Source organism: Stegastes partitus, unplaced genomic scaffold (genome assembly GCF_000690725.1).
Source record: "Stegastes partitus isolate 25-593 unplaced genomic scaffold, Stegastes_partitus-1.0.2 Scaffold1024, whole genome shotgun sequence".
Lineage (NCBI taxonomy): Eukaryota > Metazoa > Chordata > Actinopteri > Pomacentridae > Stegastes > Stegastes partitus.
Window position 1 is genome coordinate 218,848 of NW_007578755.1, and position 23,022 is coordinate 241,869.

At 41.2% G+C, this 23,022-nt stretch overlaps 2 protein-coding genes across 3 annotated transcripts in view; one reads left to right on the top strand and one right to left on the bottom strand.

The window, feature by feature from the left end:
* kif26ba (kinesin family member 26Ba) overlaps positions 1-9,912 on the bottom strand; it is a 106,727-nt gene extending 96,815 nt beyond the window's left edge. Inside the window, exons 1-2 of the mRNA XM_008295139.1 lie at positions 9,822-9,912; positions 8,321-8,713 (exon numbers count right to left, since the gene is read on the bottom strand). Of these exons, the coding sequence (XP_008293361.1) occupies positions 8,321-8,713; positions 9,822-9,881 (453 nt within the window). The 5' untranslated portion in view covers positions 9,882-9,912. The remainder of the gene's footprint in view (positions 1-8,320; positions 8,714-9,821) is intronic.
* Positions 9,913-14,065: 4,153 nt separating this feature from the next.
* Positions 14,066-21,698, top strand: LOC103367183 (PWWP domain-containing protein MUM1-like). Of its 2 annotated transcripts, XM_008295138.1 has the most exons (15): positions 14,066-14,166; positions 14,277-14,373; positions 14,997-15,066; positions 15,209-15,513; positions 15,600-15,861; positions 16,135-16,278; positions 16,375-16,445; positions 16,888-16,964; positions 17,107-17,167; positions 17,257-17,332; positions 18,220-18,270; positions 18,366-18,607; positions 20,440-20,661; positions 20,755-20,843; positions 20,941-21,698. In XM_008295138.1, the coding sequence occupies exons 3-15, from the start codon at positions 15,060-15,062 to the stop codon at positions 20,993-20,995; spliced, it is 1,662 nt and encodes a 553-aa protein (XP_008293360.1). In that variant the 5' UTR covers positions 14,066-14,166; positions 14,277-14,373; positions 14,997-15,059; the 3' UTR covers positions 20,996-21,698. The 2 variants fall into 2 exon arrangements, with proteins under 2 accessions (XP_008293360.1, XP_008293359.1); XM_008295137.1 differs by lacking the exon at positions 14,066-14,166 and having other exon boundaries at positions 14,184-14,373.
* The last annotated feature ends 1,324 nt before the right edge of the window (positions 21,699-23,022 follow it).

Genomic DNA, 23,022 nt, shown 5'->3' on the forward strand with positions numbered 1-23,022 from the left:
GGCAACCTCAGATTCATCATCTGCTGTCTTTTGGAACTGTCAAGGCTTTTCACGGCATCTCTGGCTCTTTGTAGACAGGTTACACACAGAGGCAGTGTGTTGACTGTGGCAGCCTACTGGCTGGAGTAGTTAGTCTAATTAAGTGAGTCCGTTCTGGGTCAGTGACAGTAATGACAATGATAGCACTATTAGAGAAAGGATCTTCTTTTTTCCTCTAGCTCATCGCTTTCCCTCCTGTTCCTCATTTTCTTCTGGCTCCCTCTTCTCCACTAAATTTAAATCTTGGTTTCTCTAAGTCTCCTCTCTTTCTTTGAAGCCAAATTTAATGAAAAAGGTACGTGTGAGTGCAGGAACATATGTTTGTGTTGACAAATTTTAGCTTAAACCCAGTGCAGGGAGGGTATTTCTGTATTGTGAGGACATTGTAGACAGTTCTCATAACTTCAGAAGGCTATCTGAGGTTAAGGGTTATGCTTTTACTTAGGTTTAGGTTGGGGTAACAGTTGAGGTTCAGCATTTAGTGAGTAAGGAGGCTGTGTGGAGCGTGAGTGGGCGTTCACAATAACACGAACCAACTGTTGGGGAACGCCCACTTTGATTGAACTATTGCTATTTGTTCAGCAGAGAATGATTTTTACTTGTAGTTGTGATAGTTAAAGTTAAAATATGAAATATGTCAAGTGTGAGTGTCGTCACAAGGAGAGAGAGAGATAATCTGTGGTAATGGGTCCCATGCTGGTATCTTGTTTCTGCACGGCAACATGGTATGCAAAAGACAATAAGACAAAACTGTAACACAGAGAACAAGCAAAAAAGGATGAAAACGTAGGAAAACAGCAAAGAAAATTCTGGTACATGGGACTGATACAGGGTCAGACCTTTTTAGTCTGTGTAACCTTTAGCCCTGTTTTAGCTTTAGAGGTGGGCTAAACACATTTGAAGCTGACTCCAGCTCTTTCCAAAGACGTACTGCTTAAGGAGAGACATAAGGAGCAAATAATGGGTAACAACCAAAAACAACAAACTGTCATGTTTGTGTTGGCTATCATTTTCACCTACAGACCTGTAAATTTCTACGACACCATCTAACACTGTTGTAAAGCTATTGCATTGTTTAATCTGTCCAGAGACAGATTAGGAAAGACATACAGACTGATGACGAACTAAAAGGAGTATATGAACCTTTGATCCCTACAGTAATGGGATCCAGTGGTGCTATTACACTTTGGGAGGGCATTTTGCTGGCATGTTTTGGGACAAATTTTCCCCTTAGGGTTAGGGTTAGTGTTTGGGCTTATCCGATAATGGAGCATTACCATTGTTTAGTTATGCTTTATTCCTTTATTGTTGGTATTCTGTTACTCGTGACAGGTAACCAGTCAGGTAGTGCTATGAGTGGGACATTTCTTGGGTTTTTATATCAGAGCTAAAGCAGTAAATTTATAAACACCATTTTTTTAATCAGAAATCAGTATTTTTAAAAAGTAATGATACCGATAATTGGAAAAATGCTGACTATTGGATCCAGTAATTGGCCAAGCTGATAATCGGTTGACCGCTGGTGTGAGGGTGAGTCAAACTGACGTAAATCTAGTAAGAATCTCTTCAGTTCAGCCTGCATCAGCATCCCTCCCTCCTTTCACACACACATATCCATCCATCCACACCATCTTGCTGTTATTGATGAAGGCACCTCTTTATATGGTAATGTCTTTCACACCTGAAAGGCATCAGGAGGGCATGATCGCTCTCTCTCTCTCTCTGTCACACACACACACACACACACACACACACACACACACACACACACACGTTGCCAAAACACACACCAACGTACGCGATTATTCACGTGAACTCTACATATTTTTACCCTCGCTTTGCTTCTCACCCTCACGCACACAACCACGAGGAGCCCATTAACACTGATGGAGATATGTATGCGGCTCACATCTGTCACATGTCGCTGCCGTGGCAACACCAGCTGCCGTGGTTACCGGAGGCCTGCTTCTGTCGTGTTATGGGATTTGGTTATTACAAGAGAGCTAGCTACCTGTGTGCAGAAAAATATCCCTTTGAGGAGAGATCGCTGAGCAACGATACTCCACCATTTGATCTGATAAGCGCACTAATTACAGACTAATTATTGGTTGTAGGTGACAATTAGCGACTTGGATTAGTTAAACTGATTATACCCACAAACGTATCAAGCACACTTGTTGTAGTGGATTGGAAATGCATCTGAAACAGCGGAGGGATCAGAAAGCTCTGAACCTTGAGTTTATCTGATGGTCAGATAAACTTCTCACCATTTTCTGACTAAATTCACCATGAAAATGATTAGTTTTGCAATTTTAGCATTGAGAAAGAACACAAATGTTTTCCTGAGCATATTTGGCAGTTTGTCACTCTTTATTTTTGGAGAGTAGCTTAAAAATTCTACAAATAAATCACAAAAACAACAAAAATACAACTACCAAGCTTTTACATCAACAGTTTAATCTCCATGAAAACTAGCAAACTCCAGCGGCTGATGAAAGCTGTGTGATACAGCTGAAAGCTCTGCAAAGGGAGTAATTGGTTCTTGATTTGGGTCATTTGGCCAGATCATTTAACTAATTGTTTTAGCACTAGAAGGCTCACTCCGTCCTTAAATCACTGACTGTGCTTTTGAGAAAATATCATTATGTAATATTATTATCATATTAGAAGTTAATTTAACTAAAATTAATATATGAACTATATTCCACACATATATCAGTTAATTTCTGTTTTTGTTGAAGCACCAGCACGCAAGTTACTAACTCAAAGTTAACTGATTTCAACACCATGTTTCTTGGACTTAAACTTGTCCAGAGACAGAGGATTTCTACTAAAATCCTCCATAAACTTAATTTTGACAGGAATATCACTAAAGACCTCACCAATACATCATTCAAAATTCAGAATACCATCCATCCATCCTTCCATCCATCCATCCATCCATCCGTCCATCCATCCATCCATCCATCCATCCATCCATCCATCCATTTTCTTCTGCTTATCCAGACAGTAAAAGGTTACAGGTAGCAGCAGGTGAAGCAGAGCATTCCAAATGTCCTTCTCCATAACAACATTTTCCAGTTCCTCCTGGGGGATCCTGAGGCATTTCCAGGCCAGATGAGATGTGTTATTTGTCCAGTGAGTTCAGGGTCTACCCTGGGGTTTCCTCCCAGCTGAGCCTGCCTTGAAAACCTCCACAGGAAGGCACCCAGGAGGCGTCTTACTCAGATGCCTGAACCTCCTTATCTTACTCCTTTTGACGTAAAGGACCAATGACCCTCATCCTATCTCCGAGACTGAGTGTAGGCACCTCACAGACTTTAACCACTTGTATCCACGATCTGATTCGTTCTGTCCCTATCCAGAGCTCATGACCATTGGTGAGAGTTGAAACAGATTGGAAAAAAATTAAGAGCTTTGCCTTACGGTTAAGCTTTGTCGTCACCACCATGGTCTGGTACAACACCTGCGTTACTGCTGTCACTGCAACCACCTGCTCCATTTTACCAACAACATCCTGACATACCTAAACTTTGCTACAATATCAATACTATCACATCACAAACGTCATGTAGAGCAAGAATTACTCAGGATTGGTATGATGTTATGGTGTTAATTTTTCCATATAAGAACAAATAGTTTGAGAAGCAGACAAAGAAGCTGGTTCGTTGCAAAGGTAAGCAGAGAAACTAATAATGTTTGGCAATAACTCTTGGCTTGCACTTTCTAAAGAACTGGTTGAGTTTATGGGAACTTTGGCATGAACAAGGAAACTGAAGAAAACTGCATGTGAGAACCATCGAGAGATTTACTTTTCCAGTGTCACCACATTGTAACTGTAAATGATCCCAGCCTTGGTAACGTGCATTAAATCTATGTGCAGCATAAACGTCTGACAGCTGTTTAATCTGCACTCACATCTCGGCAGACACATCAATGGGTCTGCTAATATAAACACTTAAAGTGCATATATGATAAATATATCCAGAAGGAAGTCCAACAGTGAAGTACTCTGTCCTTCATGTACCATGTTCACGTCGACTAAAAAAGTGCAGATGAAAGCAATCTCAATAAATCTCAAGTTGCCAGTAGGAGGTCCTCAGGGAGTGAATATACTCCCAAACATGTCCTTCTTTGGCTTTATTTTTATGTCTGAAGTGGAACTGTATATGTTTCGCTTTATAAACATGGGTGGTTTTGACTTTCAGTTGATCTGAAACAGACACTTTGCTGGTGAATAAAACGCACCGAGTGACCCACTTTCCTGAGCTGAACTGGACGAACCAAAAGCACATCAGCCCTCCATCCATTTATGATTTGGGCGTGGACATAAGGGATGAACACACAGACACCGACAGACACATGCATGTACACACCAGTAGAGCAGCGACCGAGGCCTTAAGTGAGTACAGCTGTGTAGCCAGATGTGCTTTGGAGTCCTGTAGTTAAAAGTGTGCGTGTGTGTGTGTGTGTGTGTGTGTCTAAACCTGAAAACATACATGCTCATTCTAATCCCTCAACAGAGCACTTTTTTGCCCCACACTCCCGCCCACTCTGCCCCCGGCAATATGACCTGCCTGCCCCTCTCTCTTTCTCCCTCTCATCCAGCTGACAACAGGAGCAATAAAAATATGGGGCAAAATGAACTGAAATGGAATTAAGTTTAATTGGAGGGCAACATCTAAGTCACATCAGGAAGGAGACACACGCTACATACAGTGAAGCCTTTTGCCTCCATGTCTGCAGTCAGTTACTCCTCCAGTCGATCTTCGTCTCTCTTCTATCTCTTCATCTGTGAACCGCCGTGACTCCTGGAGCAGGCGGTTCTTGAATGACTAAATGCATTAATGTGCCGTGTTCAATGTAATTGACAAAAAAAAAAAATGCACAGACAAAGCTCTTTGTTTACACAGACTAATAGTAGCTTTTACAGTCTACAAGTGGAAAAGCCTTCAAACGGTGGTTTGTCTGCTACAATATAATATCTTGACATTTAAGCATAATGACAAACATGGAGGCGTGTTTGTGTGTGTGTGTGTGTGTGTGTGTGTGTGTGTGTGTTTGTGCACAATCACGCACGCACTCACACTGAACTGCAGACATGCAAACAGCAAAATATTCAAAAGGTAAGAGCGGTGAAGGTCATCATTAGCATACTATTAACAGCCCAGTGCGAGAATGTGTGTGTGTGTGTGTGCACTTGTATTACTAATGTTGTGGAGACAAATGTGTTTACATAGTCACATGTTTCTTTTTATTTTGTCCCTTTTGGATACAAAAAGCCAGTCCCAATAACGTAGATCACTAAATTTCACGGTGGAGAATTGATTTGATGTTCAAAAAAAAAAAGAGGGTTTAGGTTTGGCAAGTAGTGGTTATGGTTATTAATGCGAGCAAATGTGATGTACTTTGAAACAATAGAAACATGAATGTGTGTGTGTGTGTGTGTGTGTGTGTGTAGGTGTGTGTGGCTAGCACGGGTCAAGCATGACTTGTCGTGTATTCAAATCCAAAGACAAAGAGAGTTTTGTTTTGGTGTGTGTGTGTGTGTGTGTGTGTGTGTGTAGGTGTGAGTGTAGGTGTGTGTGTGTGTGTGTGTGTGTGTATACGTGAGTGGATGTGTGTTTTTATTCTAGCTGTGTGGGGTCACATATGTCCTGTGTCCTGTGGGAATAACATGGGGTCTCATGCTGACAGTACACCAGGAACACACACACACACACACACACTCACACACACATACACACACGCACACACACACACACACACACACACACACACACAAAAGCTGAACTGCTGCTCCAGCACATTTGGTGAAGGAGAAGGATTATTAAGTCACATTGCTTCACCGAGGAGTTCAACTTTTCTGTGACACAGAACACCTGCATGGGTCACTTCAGTCCTGTAATAAGAGGACGAGGTTAAAAAAAAAAGAAAAAGAAAAAGAAACAGCCAGGAAATTCTAACTGGCTAAAATAACTGAACTGTGCAATTCTTCAGTAATGACCCAGAGGTATTTTTATAGCAAGGAAACTAACCTCTGCTCCTGCAGTGGAGCTGGTCAGTGGCCAACAACACAAAATAAGGGCAGTACAGGGCAGCTTTCAATTAGGCTGTCTGTATAACCTGCAGAATGCCTGTTAGTGAAAACAGGTTTAAGTCAGAGACACATCTTGTACTATAGTTTAAATTCCTTATGAGTTAAACCATTCCCCTACGCCATGAAACATACAGTTATATGAATTTTACTGATATTAGTTTCTGTGAAGCATCGCTTGTGTCTAACCAAGGTTCAAACAAGCCCATATCAAAGGAAGAAATGTCCAAACACGAGCAAAAACAGCCAATGTAATTAATTCATACAAGAACCACTGCAGTCTGGAGCCACAAACACACCCTGAGTCAGTCCACTCAGGGAAAACTTCATTAGAAGCACAGACACAAAATAACACATTTAAGAACACATGCCAGAGGCACATGTTTGCTCTCATAAGTGTGAAATGACTATGACTATATTCAATGTGCTGCATGCACAGGGTACGTGTACAGAGGCCACAAGATTCTCCCAGTGTCCCAGTCCATTTCCTCGCTCATACTTCAGAGTTTGAGTCAGTCGGGCGCGCGGAGAAAAATTCAATAAAATCTCTATTTTTCATTGACAAAGCCTTGAGCCATGAGAGGGATCTTGGACTTTAATGACCTTTGTGAATGTTTTGAGCTGGCAGACCATAGTTTTCATACAAAGTTTGGTTATACTTAGATATCATCCTCTTCTATATTAGTTGCAGATAGATTTAAGATTAAGATTTACACCTACACCAGCTACAACACTGTATGATGTGCCTACACTTAGTCTACACTGCAATAAAGTTAACCACAACGGGAAAGCCTTAATCAGCCTGAACTAAACCAAACCTCACAAATAACGCTTTAATTAGTGGTCTGCCAACCAACAGTCCCAACTAACCCCCACTGCTCCTAACAATTTCCAACTGTTCATGCTCTCGAGCTAATAAGAATCCCGTGACTCCACCTCTGTCTCTGCACAGTCAGCCTCAATGCCACACTACGGTCTTATATCTGACTCTGTCTCGATAGCTGCACTTTATCAGCCCCATGGTGCGTAATGTCTGTTTATTTATTACCAATTAACTCAAAGGCTGATGTGTGGACCACTGTATTTATAACTAAAACTCAGTCAGCTCCAGCAGCAGGACATTAGACCTGAAGGCAACGTGTTTGAAAAAGAGTCAAAAACCCTGCCAGGATTTTCAATAAGTTTTTTTTTCATCATTAATACAACATGTGCATGGCCACTCTCTCCATGAACCAAACAAGTCTTGAAAATTAATCCTATTTGTTTCAATAATGTGAAGTCAAAACCCAGAAAGAAACACTTCTTTAGTGACAACAAATGGCTCTGCTTTTAGTTGAAAAGAGCACGTTAGATGTTGCTAGCACAGGTTTATTTCACTGATTAATTATAGGTTAAAAAGCATAAACCCAGTAAGTGATGAGATAATAAGAAATATGAGATACATGATAGTGCATGATTTGATCTGACTTCCTGAATCAGCTTGCAGCACTCACATCCTTCATATTGAGACTCACTGGACAAATAGAAATAAAACTGATTAGATAGATTCCCCAAAGAAAAGAAAAAAAAAAGGAATCACCTGTCAAAGATAATTAGAAACGGCAGCAGTCCATATGGATTAATAGCTGCTCTAAGAGGTCAATGTCTGTCAGTAATCCATCATGTTAATTCCCTCAAAAGGAGAAAAGCAATATAGAATAAAGTGAGCTCATTGATTTTTTGGTGATATAATGATCAATCAGGTAAAATGGGAAACTGTAAGACAAAAATCAAAAATGTCTCATCGATGTTTATCATTTTGTTTTTGACACTCCTTCTTGTAATTGATTAACAGCTTCGGATACAATAATTATCCTGTTCAGTTCCTGCTCTTTTTCACAGCTGGTCAAATGGGGGTTGGACAAATTAGGGCATCCTCGTGATTTATGACAACAATAACTCTGATGACACAGCAACACAGTAAGCAAGGGGATGATTAGGAGTCTTTCCTGAGCAACCGAGTTAATAAGTGTTGCTGTCCAAATGCCACAGTTAATGAAGGAACACGTTATTTTTGGATGCCACTGAGCAAAACTAACTCACCGCTGGATGGCAGGTCAGGTGGTACAAAAGCTTACATGACTCCTAAACACACTCGTTCACATCATGAGACACAAGGGCAAGAAATCAATGTGTGATTTTTACCTTGCTGGAGTAAGGTCCGGGGATGAGCAGTTTCAGCGCCTGTCGCTTCAACTCTGTCAGCCGAGCGTTGCAGTTCTCGCACCATATCCCTCTTTCGCTACCGGGGGAGCTTCCGCTGCCTGAGGCCGGCGAGCCCGTCCCAAACCCCGGGGAGCCACCTAGAGAGCCCGGTGATCCTGTCCCAATCCCTGGGGAGATGGTCCCTGGTGATCCAGAGAAGGACCCCGGTGAGGAGATCCCTGATCCTGGGGACGGGGTGCCCGTGGAGCTTGGCATGGAGCCGGCACCCTCTGGGGCGGGACGAGTGCCGGAGCGAGTGTTTTCCTCGTACGCCTTTCGGTACCACGTGTCCGGGAAAATGGAGGCAGATTTGGTCGGGGAGGTGTCCGGCATCTATGGAAAGGTTTTTGAAAAGTTTACTAAACATGTCATGGCAGGTAAATCATAATCGGCTACATCATGGAAGAGTTGTGTGAGTATGTACTCTGATAAGTCTGCCCAACAGGTTGCACTGGAACGAGAACAAAATCCTGAGGAGGGGGAGCGAGCACACAGCCTGTATATATTTGCATTTTGCCTGTTTTCCCAGTTGAGATGAATTCAACAAATCCTCCAATATTTGTGTGATTCACGAGAGAGAATCAGCAACAAATGATCCTGGCTGAACCTGAACCAGAGCTCCAGTGTCTATTCTTACAGCAGACAGTTACAGTATGCCATGATGCAAATAACCCACCCAGGCAACAGGGAGCCAACCTAACATTAGGGCATTAAATCAAATGGACATTCAGTTAAAAGCCTTCCAACATTTACGCGGTATTAAACATTTACTGCAACGGTTCAACAACCAAAGTCAAAGCAGTCAACATATTGGATGGTTCCATTAAGCACTAAATAGGATCAAGTCCTCGTAGACCTTTGGTACTTTGTTCTATTCAGCCACACGGGAACATCAAATGAGCCGCAAGGAGTCGAGAATTTGATCTTTTGCGGCTGGGTAAATCCAGCCAGAGAACAGACCCATTGATGTGGTGTTGACTGGAGAGGTTGGGCACTACTGTGATCCCTCACAAGGGCTGTAATAAAGCAGCAGCAAGCAGGCTGATAGGTGGGAACGCTCTATCATCTGCAAGCGAAGAGGTGGGTGCAATGTGACCGAACCCTGCCTTATAAATTAATGCTAATTAGGGCTGTAGGTGGTAGGCACAGGTGTGAGTGTGTTTAACTGCTCCATCCTCTGCGATAATTAAAAGACGTGGCGGAAATGCATGCCCTTGTTGTGACACCATAAGCAGTGATGCGTGAAGTGTGATGTTCACAAAGAATCAACAGCAGGAACAGATCAGTTTCATATTTACCCAGGAAAGAAGAGCAAACTAGTTTCCTATGAAATAAAAAAAACAGGGTGTGAGATGAAGCACATGCAGCACTGAATGGATGATAAGTTTGGATGTTTCTTCTAACAGAGGAGTGTCTGTGGCTGCAGGAATGAATAACCTACCCCATATTTTCTGCTCCGGCTGCTCACAGACCTCTCCTTAGTCCCCGACAGTGAAGTCATGTTGGAGGTGAGAGGAAAAGGGGGGAGGATGAGGAGGAGGAGGAGGAGGAGAGGAGAAAGAAACCTCTGCTGCTGCTTCTTCACATTCAAAAAAAGAGACCACCGGGTCGATTTCAATTAACCACACGCCCCTGCAGTTTGCTCTTCTCAGGCTGGAGGGAACCTCACGCCACTTCCAGATGCATGAGGACACCGGTTACATCCCCATTCCCTTTCAAAAATTAAAATTAAAAAAAATCCCAAATGGTTTTTTTCCAATGCGTCTACAAGAAAATAAAAATAAACCTCGAATCTCTTCTTTGAAAAACAAGCAGGTCGTGTGAAATCAGACCGCTCCCTGTCCTCAGAGTGTGGATGGAGCTGTGCGCGCTGCCCTGCCTCTCTCCATCAGCTCTGCGGCTCAGCCTGCCCAGGTGAAAGCGACCCCTCCGGGGAGGGGAGGAGGGGCGGGCAGCTCCGACACACCGCTCAGGTTTCGCGGGTTACCGACAGACTCATTAGACCGAGTAAAAAAAAGATCCGGCCGCAGCTACAGGAGGCAGTTCCTCGTTGTTTATACTTGAAGTGTTGCCGTCCGTTTATCCTCCTGTTGACTTCCCGAGGCTGCGCACTGTGCCGAAGCCAGCAGTGGACTGAAGAGGCACGAGCGAGGAGCACATCTGGATGAGGGGCGGGGCCAACCTGCCCCTCTTCCACCTCAGGCCAATCCAGAGGTTCCAGCTGAGGGGCAGGTGGACTCTTGCGTGTGTGAAGCGAGGGAGAGTTTTTAGATTCCAGGATTTATGAGAGTGTGGATGTAAGATAAGCTGCACACCTATGTAGTGTCAGACAGAGGCACGTTCATGACTGTACTAAAGCACTCAGGACTTTACAGGTGTTTATGACTGGGTCTGGCATTTTTAGATGGACTAGAAGAGAAAAAATATAATAATAATTTTCTGTCTATATTCTCATTAGATTTGAGATTTGAGAATACTTTAATTACACAGAACTAAACAATTTCAATTAAAACATTTTTAACGGTTCACATATTTCACAGACTTTCTTTTTGCTTTGAACTTGACCTCAGAATTTCTAAATTCCTGGTTACAGCCATGGATCCCTCTGTTCATAATGAAGCAGGCTGCTGATGAGGTAAAAGGCTTTCAGGGATGGAGCTGAACAAAAAGGTTACACAGAAATGTTGAATAACTCTGCTCTGATTCTGTCAAACTAAATGTTGTAACCTCTTTTTGTCTTGACCAACTTCCCTGTTTAGAAATGGAAACATCTCTGTCAGTCAAAAAATAAATGAGAAAAGAAAATCCAGCCATTTAAACAAATCATGTGTATGTGGTGTGCTAAGGGGGGAAAAAAGATCCAACTCTTTTTGGAGAGTGTAAATATCAGTGCATGAGCAGTAATCTCTCTGCATCTGTAGAGAAGGAGACACCCCTACATGAAGTCACTCAAGTGTTTTCAGGAACTGAGAGCCGCTGACAAGTGGTTACACAGTGCACTCTGCTGCTGCCGTGGAGGTATTACTGCAGGAACAAGACTGCAGCTCAGTGAACAGGAGTGTGCCGGACATGATATGCTAATGTCTGTTTTAAATCTGCACAGAAATGCACACTGCACTGAGGAAGCAGCAGATCTTCACTGAAATAGACATGAAGTGATTTGACAGAACTATTTATCGTAAAGGAAGTTCTTGTGCCAGATATTGCTCAGAAAACAGAATTAAACAACATAAGAATACATGAGGCAAGTGTGATACATTACTGAAAACGAAGTTGTTTAAAAAACCCAAAAACAAAAAGTTAAAATAAGACTAGAGAAGTAATACTGGAAATGACTCTGAGGTAGTCAAATAATATTACGCAAGAAAAATGACATATTGCTCATTGCACTGACTGACAGAGTCATTAGACCGAGTAAATATTGCACATGATACTGAATTGATAACGAACAAACGACTGGGAAAAGTCATATTGCAAATGATATTATTATTCAGATATCAGTGTCCAGTGTTTATGTGTCCTTCCTGCAGAAAGAGGAAGTAAAACAGTTTGATGGCCACTGAAAGAAAAGATCTCCTGTAGCTGAAGTTTACCTACAGTGATTTCAATGACATTAATGAGAGGATGAATCCCATTTTGCTGCTTCAGTTTCAGGATCCTGGGACACTTTAACAGAACAATGTGTCAGCTCTGAAACACTTTAAGAGAAAAGACATATTGTCATGAAACAGTAGGAAAGACAAAACCACAGCATAAATTGTACGAGTGTGTTATGATAAAATACAGTCGTCCTCAAATTTATTCATACCCTCATATTAAAGAAAGAAAAAAACAGCCGTCATTGAAATAAGTTGAAATTGACAAAAGTAATAATAAAGTAGTAATAAAGTAATAAATAAAACTTTAATGAAAAAGATGATGTTGCTTTTGAATTGTGGTTCAACAGAAATATTTGGAAAAGAAAAAAAAACCCAAAAAACAAACAAACAAGCATGATGGGACCCGTAAACTAATATTTTGTTGAACAGCTCTTTGAGCCAATCACTGCAATCCAGTGTTTTCTGTAACTCTCAATCAGACTTCTGCACCTGTTGACAGCTATTTTGATTTTGGTCCACTGCTCATCAGCAAAGTGCTCTAATTTGTCTGGGACAGATTATTATTATTTTTTTTTTTTTGTTGTTTTTTTAATTATTCTTTTCAACCACAATTCAAAAGCAATGTCTTATTTCACCAAATTATAATTTTTATTCATTATTACTTTTGTCAGTTTTTAGTTTTTTGAGTGACTATTGTGAATTGTGTCTTTTCTTTAATGGAAGATATGAATGAATTTGAGGACGACTGTATGTGTGAAGGCATAGAAGCCTACAGATGGTTTTTGTAAGAAACTAAGCATCAAGGTGTCGAATTTAAAATCAATATATTGGATGTATTTCTGATAAAGTGTCGATATAGTTTGCCGAATACTGGCAAAAAAAATAAAATAAAAGTAGGGCATGTTAAACCATTATCAATAGACATGGGGTTATGCATGAAAGATGAGTTCATTAACTTGAGGAGACAGTTTTGCTTGGTTTCTGCACTTGGGTACTGAATGGCATCAACATGAAGACAAAAATAGCAAAAGCTGGTACAATGTTATTTTTAAAAATATGCAGAAGAAAAAGCGAGAAAGGCAGTTATAGTATCAGTATCTGGGCTCTTTAACGGAGAACACAAATGACTTGGACTTGCAGTTTTAATTCTGCACAGCAATAGACAACATGTTAAAAATATTTGTTACAGGATTTACTCTTTCTGGATTGTTATTTTTAACACCAACGCCTGAGGTCATGGGGACTGTGATTCAGCCAGACCCTGTACTCATTATTCTTGGGGTTATCTGAAACCTTTAAGACATGAAGTAAAACACAGCAGTGTTTGATCTCATACGGTCTCATAATAACAAAAAAAACAGATTCTCACATGAATGAAGAGTACCAATGTGTCATCATCTAAGATGTGGCTTGAGGGTAGAACTAATACTCTGCATTTGGAAAGAATTAGAAACATCTTAATTAAAAAAAATATGGCAACCCCTTATGCTGTACCTTGCAAATACAGACTTAGCACCACAGACCACTTCCTAGAGTCCACAGTATAGGTTTTAGATTGGGTCTTCGTGGGGGGGATGGGGTCGGATATGAGACTTTTTTAGTCAACCTGTTATGTCCTTATTTACGGAAAACATGTCCTCTTAGGGCTTCCGTACTTACTTGCTATTGTATTAGTTTACTTCATTAATTCTTCTGCTGTCAGATCTATGCATTATGTACGCTGCTGAATGAATGTATGCACATATATTATAAAATTCCCCCCCAAAAAATACATGGAAATATATATATATATATATATGTCACTTTGATATTGTGAAAATGTGATAGTGTATGATGCAAAACGTGCAGTGCATTGAATGAAATCCACAGAAGAGACTGAGAACATGTTGAAATGGAGGAGCTGCAGCAAACTGACATTTATTATTTTTTGTTGTTTTTTTTAATAGTGCAAAACTCTATAGGGTTTGGGTGGAGGGGGGAGTTGTGTAGTGGTATGATATCGTTGATCAAAAATGTTTAAAAAAAAAACAAAAAAACAAATCTGTATCCTGTGTGTGTCGTGCTCGCAGCAGATCTGCTTCACACCACCTGGTACACGGTGGATGAGTGAACATCAACCTGCCGTCAGTCATGTTTGAGGAAGCAGCGCACTCCGGTCCAGTGGGGGGCGTTACATCTCTAATGAAGGTTCCCAACCCACGAGTGACAACAAACACCCAAAGTTAAAGCAGGAATAGTCTGCACGACGTGTTACTTTCGCTATAAATGTTTAATAATTCCTCTTTTTTTTTAATTAGCTAGCTTCGTGTAGCAGTGGATGCGCACAAACACGACGATGCTCGAAGCTGGACGCTAACTATCCCAACAAACGGCTCGATTTGTGCGATTGTTAAGGTTAGTGGCTCGTTGTGGGTAATTCCCTCATTTGTTTTTGCCTCAGACAGAGCTAGTCGGTCGCTTTAATGGTTTAAATCTCCAGGTTTTTGGGGGGCGAATGGTTGCATTGTTTTGGCTAGGTGCGGCTAAAGTTCCCTGTGACTATGAAGGTAGCGCTAAATAACGGCTGTTAGCTGTTAATGACACATAAGTCTCCTTAGAAACAGTGCAAACCCAGTGTCACGTTTTCAGATTTTAAAAAAAAGCAATTAAAAAGCTGGTTCTGAGGGTGTTTGTTTACCAGCTATCATGGGTTATGTCATGTTGCAGCTTGTCTGCTAGCTCCCTGATAGCGTCTCTGGCCAGCTGCCCTGCTAGCTTGCAGCACATCTTGGGTTACGAGTGTTTTCGCTGCAACGTTTAGCCTCCACGCACACCTGTATCTACATTTAAATACGTAAATGCTGCCTCTTCTGTCATAGCGACAATAGTCTTTACAAAAAATGTGATAGATGCAATGGGAAGAGGAGTTTGATGGCGCCAAGGCCAAAGTACAGCCTGTTTAGTAGGATCCAAGGGGTGCTGGGTGCTTGAGGAGGATCACTGCAGTGCTCTTGTTCTTTTTTTTCCCAACCATACAGCTGCCAAACCTGTTCCCTGTGTGTCAGCCCTGGCGCCTTGAAGAACATCTTATAGATGCAGTAATGGAAGGTAAGCAGTCATGCCTTCATTTCACTGTCTGAAGTTTGTGATCAGTTCAAATGCTTTCAAGACTCAACGACATTTAGGTTATTCAGACACACAAGGTGACTCCAGAAGACAGTGGTAATATGGCTGCAAATGATTTTTTCAGGTAGACCTCAAAAAACAAGAAAAAGAAAGCCCAGGAAGATGTCGGATGCTGTGTCATCGCCGGCTGCAGAGGAATCAGATGCCATGCCAGGCGGGGATTTTGCCCCTGTCAGCCCATCCAGTATCAGTTCCTTACCATCGACTCCAGAAAGAGCAAAGAGAAAACCAGGACAAACACAAGAAGCCTGCCTGACCTCCACACCAGTCCACAGCTCCTCCACAGACATCCTGTCCAACATTTTAAACTCCCCTCATGGAGCAGAACAAGTGGGATTAGAGTACACGAGAGTCACCACTCAGCTAGAGGTGTGATGTTTACTTATTTTTTAACTGATAAACATTGTCTCAAGCTGCACTGTTCATCTCAGTAACTCCTTTCTGTACCGTTGTAGACATCAGAGATAGACTCATCATGCTCCAAGTCAAAATCCCAATGCAGAGCAAAGAGGGGTGGTGCTGGCCGGCCACAAAACGGTGGACAAAGGGCATCAAACAAACGATCGCACATGTGCAGCAAAACCAACGGTTCTCCAGCCAAGCGCCGGCGTGGCAGGACGCGGAAGGATGACACTTGCAATTTAAAAGGGGAAACCGCTAATCAGCGGTGTGAACGCTCGAGACCACGATTTGAACTCCCTGATTCAGCGGAGCAAGGTAGGGCCTTGTTCTCATCTGCCTCATTATACACTTAAGAAATCTCAGACTGTTTATTGTAGGAGGTCATCCCTGCTCACAGTCCAAAGCAAAACTGTATGTAGCTGCTATTTTTGCAGAATTAGTCTTAAATGTGTTCTGCTCTGTGTGGTTTCACCTGTGCTCAGATAGCTACTAGGTCTGGTCGAACCGCAAACATTTCTAAATAATTCCGGTGAGCTAAATAGTCTGCTCTAATTCTGTGTTATCTTTGTGAACCCCTCCCCAAAATAGATGACTCCTTGCTGTCCTCAGATCTGTCAATAGAGCTGAGTCACTATGAGGAACAGCTTCCCTCAATTTCACTCCAGGAAGATGAAGAAAGTGAAGATGATGAGGAGGAAGAGCTCCCAAGTTACTTGATGGAGGCAAATAAAAGTGAGAGAAACTCCAGTGGCTGAGGGCAAATGGTTGAATTGTGTGTGCTTGTTGTGTACTTTACGGTGATTATTTTATTTATGTTGTGTCTTTCAGAGCTCCCGTCCATTAGAGAAGGTGTGTTTGTGTGGCACAAGTTTAGAAGTTATCCATTCTGGCCTGCATTGGTGAGTACAAAAACGTGTGGATGCTTCTCATAGTAAGATGCTTTTGTGAAGGTTTATAGATGGAATGATATGTAATTTCTCAGCTTGGAAGATTTTAGCTCATTATTATTATTCATTTTGCCAATAAATCAACAAATTGACTCATCTGAGATGCTTGAGCTGAGGATTTAATCACTTAAACACCTGTTTTGCAAAGCTGCTGTCTGTGAGTTTTCTATCATACAACTTATATTCATTAGTTGATGAAACATTTCAGCGATGATAAACACTAAGTGCATTTAAGCAGTAAAATGGACTTCATACGAGGGGAAGCTGACGTTTTTCCTCGTATAAAGTCAAGCGGAAATGTGAATTGAATTATCATTCTGCACTTTAAAGTGTTGGTGAACCATGAAAGGCTGGCAAAACCCTAAAAGTTTAAAATGTCTATTTGTCTCTGCAGGTAAAAAGTGTGAACCGTAAGCAGAGAAAAGCCAGTATTGTGTTTATTGAGTATTCAAACCTTCAGAAAAAGAAAGGGTAAGAAACATTCGGTGTCTTCTCTCATTGTTTTGTTGCCTGATGTCATTAAAAATGGCCACACAAATCCAGATATTTACATCACACATGAATGACCAAACCATGTGGAGTTTGCTTTAGTTGTACTTTTGTGCACTTGAAGGTTTGCTGTGCCTCTGAAATCCCTGAAGCCTTTTGACTGTGAAGAAGCTGAGGAGCTGGTGGTAAGAACTGCTCACACGGTACTTAGTTGGTTGTTTTTAAAGCATTGTTTCACTGACACATTGACAGCCTGCCTCTCTGGTTGTCACAGTGTAAAGCCAAAGAAAATTTTGATGCTGCGGTCACGTGGTCTTTGGATCTCAAAACAGACTACGAATTCAAAATTGGTAAGCGTTGCTCATTCAGTGCTTTGACTAACAGAAACGGACAAAGCATTTTATTTAGCCCTCTGAACGCCTTGCAGTTTGTTAGTGTTTGTTTTTTTTGCTCCTGTCACAGTTTTAGCCACGGTGGGCTCAGTTTTCGCTGCAGTATAAACTCCTGCACCTGTATGGAAACAGCACAACCATGGCTAGAAAGAGAGAGAACTCCAAAATCTATTTTGTGCACCACACTAACATTATAATGCCATAAATCATAAAGAAGAAGAAATAAATTAAAGTGAAATCTCTTATTCCTGATATTCATTTTACAAAACAATGAGGAAGCCTGGGATCAACACGTACAACATTTCTCTAAGTGCCCACAGGTGTTACCGGCACTGGGGAAAAATGGCACTTCTACATGCTGTGGGAATTTTACTATGTAAATATTTGTTTCCCTGTGTGTCTCCTTCCTGCTTCGAGTAAGAACTGCCTGTAGTTCAGCTAAATTTTGTAGTTAAATTCTGTCATGCCACTCTTGGTCACTAATGGATTCTAATTTGAGGAGTGCAGAATTTTTGTTCTTTATGGAATCTGGCGCAGACAAATATTAATTTTATTTTTTTGCAAATGTTTAAATGAAACATGATGAAATATCCCAATGTTTACCTCAGGTTTGATTGTTTTTCCTGACAAAACTAAAGGTCGCACATGATTAGTTTGAGAACCATCCAAAAAATAATAATTAAATCCTTTCTGTTTTAACAATTTTTGCTATGATAAATGGTGTAATTTTGGCATTCGGGGGGGAAAAAAAGAATTTCTGAGAGCAGGTTTTGAGGTACAGAGGGTTAAATAATATTTAATACCACTGAATTAGTAGCAGTACTAATTATGTTGTGTCTCTGTAGCATGTGGCTCATTTTCTGGCTCCTTCATCGAGTACTTCGATCATGACATGAGTAAGTTTGTCTTTATTATGGCTTCAGAACACTAAGCTATGAAAATGTGAGTCTTCCTGACAGAGCTCTATATTTGTGGTGTTTCACTTCTCCAGGCTATCCAGTGAGGAGAAAATATCCGCAGGCAGAATCAGAGAGACTAACTATCGCAAACGATACGATGATGGAGGAGCCGTGTGACGATCATAAGGAGGACAGCTTTGGTGAACAGCAGGAGGAAGTCAGCAGGAGTTCAAAGAGACTACTGCCAGACCGGACCCATGCTGCCCACAACCGTGCCAATCAGAAGCTCGTACATTTTATTGTCAAGCAGCGCATGGTGGAAGGACACCTCCTGGTATGATTGTATCCATTTCTGTATTGATGTTGTAGTTCTTAGATTAGCAGCTGCTTTCTCACAACACCATTTATCCTGCATTCATGCTGGTAAGGCGTCCACACAGAAAAACATGATGCACCGAGCAGTAACTTTTCCAGAGCAGTGTGTGTACTCTGAAAAAGCACTGTCACCGGTGGTTGTGGATTCATGTGGAAACGGCAGTCCCCCTAGATGCCAGTCATCAGATTACATCCTGCTGCGTGTCATGTAATTTGACCCAGTTGTCCATGCTGAACTATTGTCAATGATTTAAATGAGTCACTGGAATTCGTTTCTTCACACTTTTGAATCTCAGATCCCTCCTGTTCACCAAGGCCACTGGTCATAGCTGATCCTTCCCCCTGTACAGCACTGCTCCTTGTCCTGTTCCTGTGCTCTTCATATATGTAAAGCATCCTCGGGTCACTTGAAAAGCGCTAAATGAATGCAAACTATCATTATTACCACTGTAGCTGCTTAGGTTATATCACTTTTCAGCATCTTCGCTTATGACTGTCACAGCACAAGGGTTAGTCAGTACTTTTAATTCTTCACTGAATCACAGTGAATGTCATTAGATCCGTCTGACACAGATTAACAATGAAAAACATCCGATGTTAAAGCAAAGGATAGGATCTTAACTACAAAAATAAACAAATATATCACACAATACATCATAAGTGAGGATTACTTGTAGCAGTTAGCGTGTAACCTATGATTGTAGGGGCAACCTACCTGTACGTGGAAGGTAGTTGGTCAGCTTCCTGGTAAAACTAAGTAATAAACTCGACAAATCTTTTGACAAATCTCACTACAAACACACAGATTGAGATTTAGACACACAACTCTCCATACACATTAACAAATAGTTTCGCTACAATAATACCCCCATATTGCTCCACTCACCCCTCCCCACTTGACGCAGCCGGACCATTACTCTGCTTAAACACAGTTCTCAACAGGTTCGATCCCCCGCCCCATCCACAGTCGCCTTGGACAAGACGCTGAACCCGAAGTTGCTCCTAATGGCAGGCAGCACCTTGCATGGCAGCTCTGTGGCCATTGGTGTCTAAATGTGTTTGTGAATGAGAAACACATTGTAAAACGCTTTGGATACAAGTGCTCTATAAGTGACCATTTACACGACACAATCATAGGTTGTAATGTTGGAGTTATTCAGACATGTTTCTAGATTTGAAACCAAATCGTATGGAAAGTCCCGCCCTGCAAGTGGACAGGATCGTTCCTTAGGTTTGTTGTGTATGAAATCCTAGAAGCTCAGATCCATGATTTTGATACTGTCATCCATACGCTGCAGTTTCAGCATGTAAATGCTCATTCATGGCATTGACTCCTTATTCTTCTTTTTCTTTTGATGTGCCTTCCAGCATATACAAAACACTAAACGGACATGCCAGCCAGGTAACAAAAAAAAAAAGAAAAAAAAATGTTCTTTGGAGAAGCTAAAAAATGGTACAGCTGTAATTCTGGCCAAAGCAGCAGTGAGCTGCCCTTAATTTTTGCATAATTACAAATTCCTTTTCGCTCCCTACAAATGTAAATCATGCAGGAGCTCAGCCAGCTTTGCCAAGACTAATGGGTGTGCCCAAGCGTGCAAATCTGAAACAAATCTGTCAGAGAGTGAAAACACGTCACCTACACTTGAGATTTTAATGTAATGAAATAAGACGTGTAAAACTAAGCATGATCAATAATTCTAGTATAATAATAGGAATTTTAAGCACCGCTATAAAAACTCCCTGACTAAATAAATAAAGAAATCCATCCTTCCTGTGTAACTCTCCTTCCAGGCTGTGATCCGTGGGCAGCAGCAGTCCAGATGGCTTCGCTCCTTTTTGAGCGCCAATCGGAGACGGGTGGTGAACATATACCTGGAGGACGACCAGCAGTTGGACCAGGTCTACTGGTACCTGAGTGAGCTCTATGCAACGGCTGTGGCCAAGGCCTCTTGTCTGGCTGAGGTGAAATCCATGGAGCGCGTCCCTTTTGTTCTGGATGTGCTTCTTCCTGAGGTGAGCTGGAGCTTTTCATCAGAGCTCATGTGTGTGATTTTTGTATGTTCATCCAGTGGTACAGGTGTTTAAGATTATTGTACTTGTGTGCAGGCGATCATCAATGCCATTGCCGGGGTAGACAAAGTTTCCGTAAAAAAGGCAGAAGAAAAGTACCTAAAAGGACGATGTATAAGTAACAGGTAAAGGCTTTGTGTATAAAACTATGACGTTTGTTTTTACACTAAATAGTGAATACGTGTAATGACTGTGTTCTTTTTTTTCCCCCTTTTATTTCAGAGAAAGACAGGAGTTTGATCTGATGATTGAGCGGCAGATGAGGAAGAAATTCTAGACACTTATGCTATTCTCCAATCCTATCAGTTATAAAACTGGAAATTGTAAAATAAGAGGATTCCATGAAATTATTTTTTTATTGCAATTTAAAAAGAAAAGAAAGAAAGAAAGAAGAAAAAAAAAAAAGAAGGATTGTTGATAGTAATTCAGCCATACTTGTGTGCCTTGCAAACAAAGATGAATTACGAAGCACTGGTTAAGCTCTCCTTTATGATATTTACAGTATGTGCACGCTCTGGACTCCAAGCATGCAAACTGGAAACCATAAGTGCTGGCTTTGACATTCAATAATAATAATAACAACCTAATCAATTAACTTTAATTCATAACTTGTTGGTGACAATATGTAAACTACCAAATTGTGCTTTGAACATTATTTAAAATCTCTTGTCTGCATTTTCTTTTTATGCTAGTTTTACAAAAATACTTTTTTTTTCTTTTTTTAAAAATTTTGCACTGTTTTTGTTACAGTTTTTACACACTAAGGGATGGATAATGCCAAATAAAAAAAAACTGACCCTTCCTCACATTTTGCCATCACAGTTGTAATACTGAGCCAAAAATGTTTTATTGTGGCCCTGTTTTACATCATGAAAGAAATCTTGTCAGTCTGTACATTTAGTTCCAAATCATTTTGTATCATTACAGACAGTGTGCGTGCGTGCGTGTGTGTATAAAGATGCTTAAGTGAAAGTATTACATTTTTGTCTCTTTTGTGTAATTGGATGCAAACGGTTCGCCTGTGGCTGTATTTACAGTTGTGAAAGTAGCATGATGTATTTTGTTAAAGTGAAAAAAAAAGTCCATATATCCCCCGACAGACATTAAAACTGTGCTTGTCTTTAAAACCCTTCAGTTAAAGCTGCACTTCAAGCCCATTCTCCCAAAAACGACTTACTCGTATACAACTCAGTTCAAATCAACTCAGCTTTATTTTCAGTTTTGCCACGTGTACAACATCCATAAATCCATTCTCAGTTACAGTTTTAGGGAAGCATATTTTCTCCCTGTTTAAATTCCCCATGACATATCGCCAATGTGTTTCCAATCAACATATCTTTGCCATTTTTTTTTGTTTGTTTTCCAACTGTGGCTCCTTTTCAGCCTGCCAGTCATATGTTAGAAGGGACGGGACTCGTCACCTCGGTAACCCAGACAATGAAGAAGAAGCTGTGGTGAAAGCTTTTATTTAAATCTAAACCAGAGTATTTTCCTGAACCTAACCATACAGTGAGTGAACAGGTCTAAAAATAATGGTCCCACAGGGGACACAAACCCTGTTCCTCTGCGTGAAAGGACTTTATCTCACTTTAAAAGTAAAAATGTTTTTTACTACATGATGCTGTTCCTATCAAAAGGGAATTGAGACATGAGCTTGAGCACATTTTTGGGATGCAGGGTTGGCACGTCTGCTGGGCAAAGCAAGATCCCAATATGACTGCAGAAGAGCTGCAAGAAGTTTTCACTGACACCTCACCAATAGGCCTTTTTCTGAAGGTCTGCTTACTGCAAACACTGACCAAATGGAAACATTGTGCGCTTCACTTGTCACCACAGAAATAACCAGGGTCATACAGTTGTGACGAGAGGAGAGGTGAAAATAAATCACACACTGATTAGCACTGCAGCATTACCACACCTGTGTACTGTCTGCAGTCTGTTATATTATTAGCTTATGCACATCTTTTGCTTCATTTAAAGCTCAGTCTTTCATCCCAGACATGAAAGAGAGTTTCTGGTTCAACAGCTCTGTTCAACTTCAAGTCTTCAGTGTTAGGTCATCTGCATCTTGCAGCGCAGCTTGAGTGACAAAAATGAGATAAGGCATGTCGTTTACAGTCTTTTCCTTCCTGCTTTTGATCGCTCTACACAAGTACATAACTGCAGCACCACCAGACCAGAGGGTAGCTTCTCTCCCAGCACAAGGCCATCACACATGATAACAGCACAGCTCCTCTCTGCCTCTGTACCGCAGGCCTGACTGGAATATTTTTGATTTGTCTAACTTTGCTTCCTCCCCAGTTT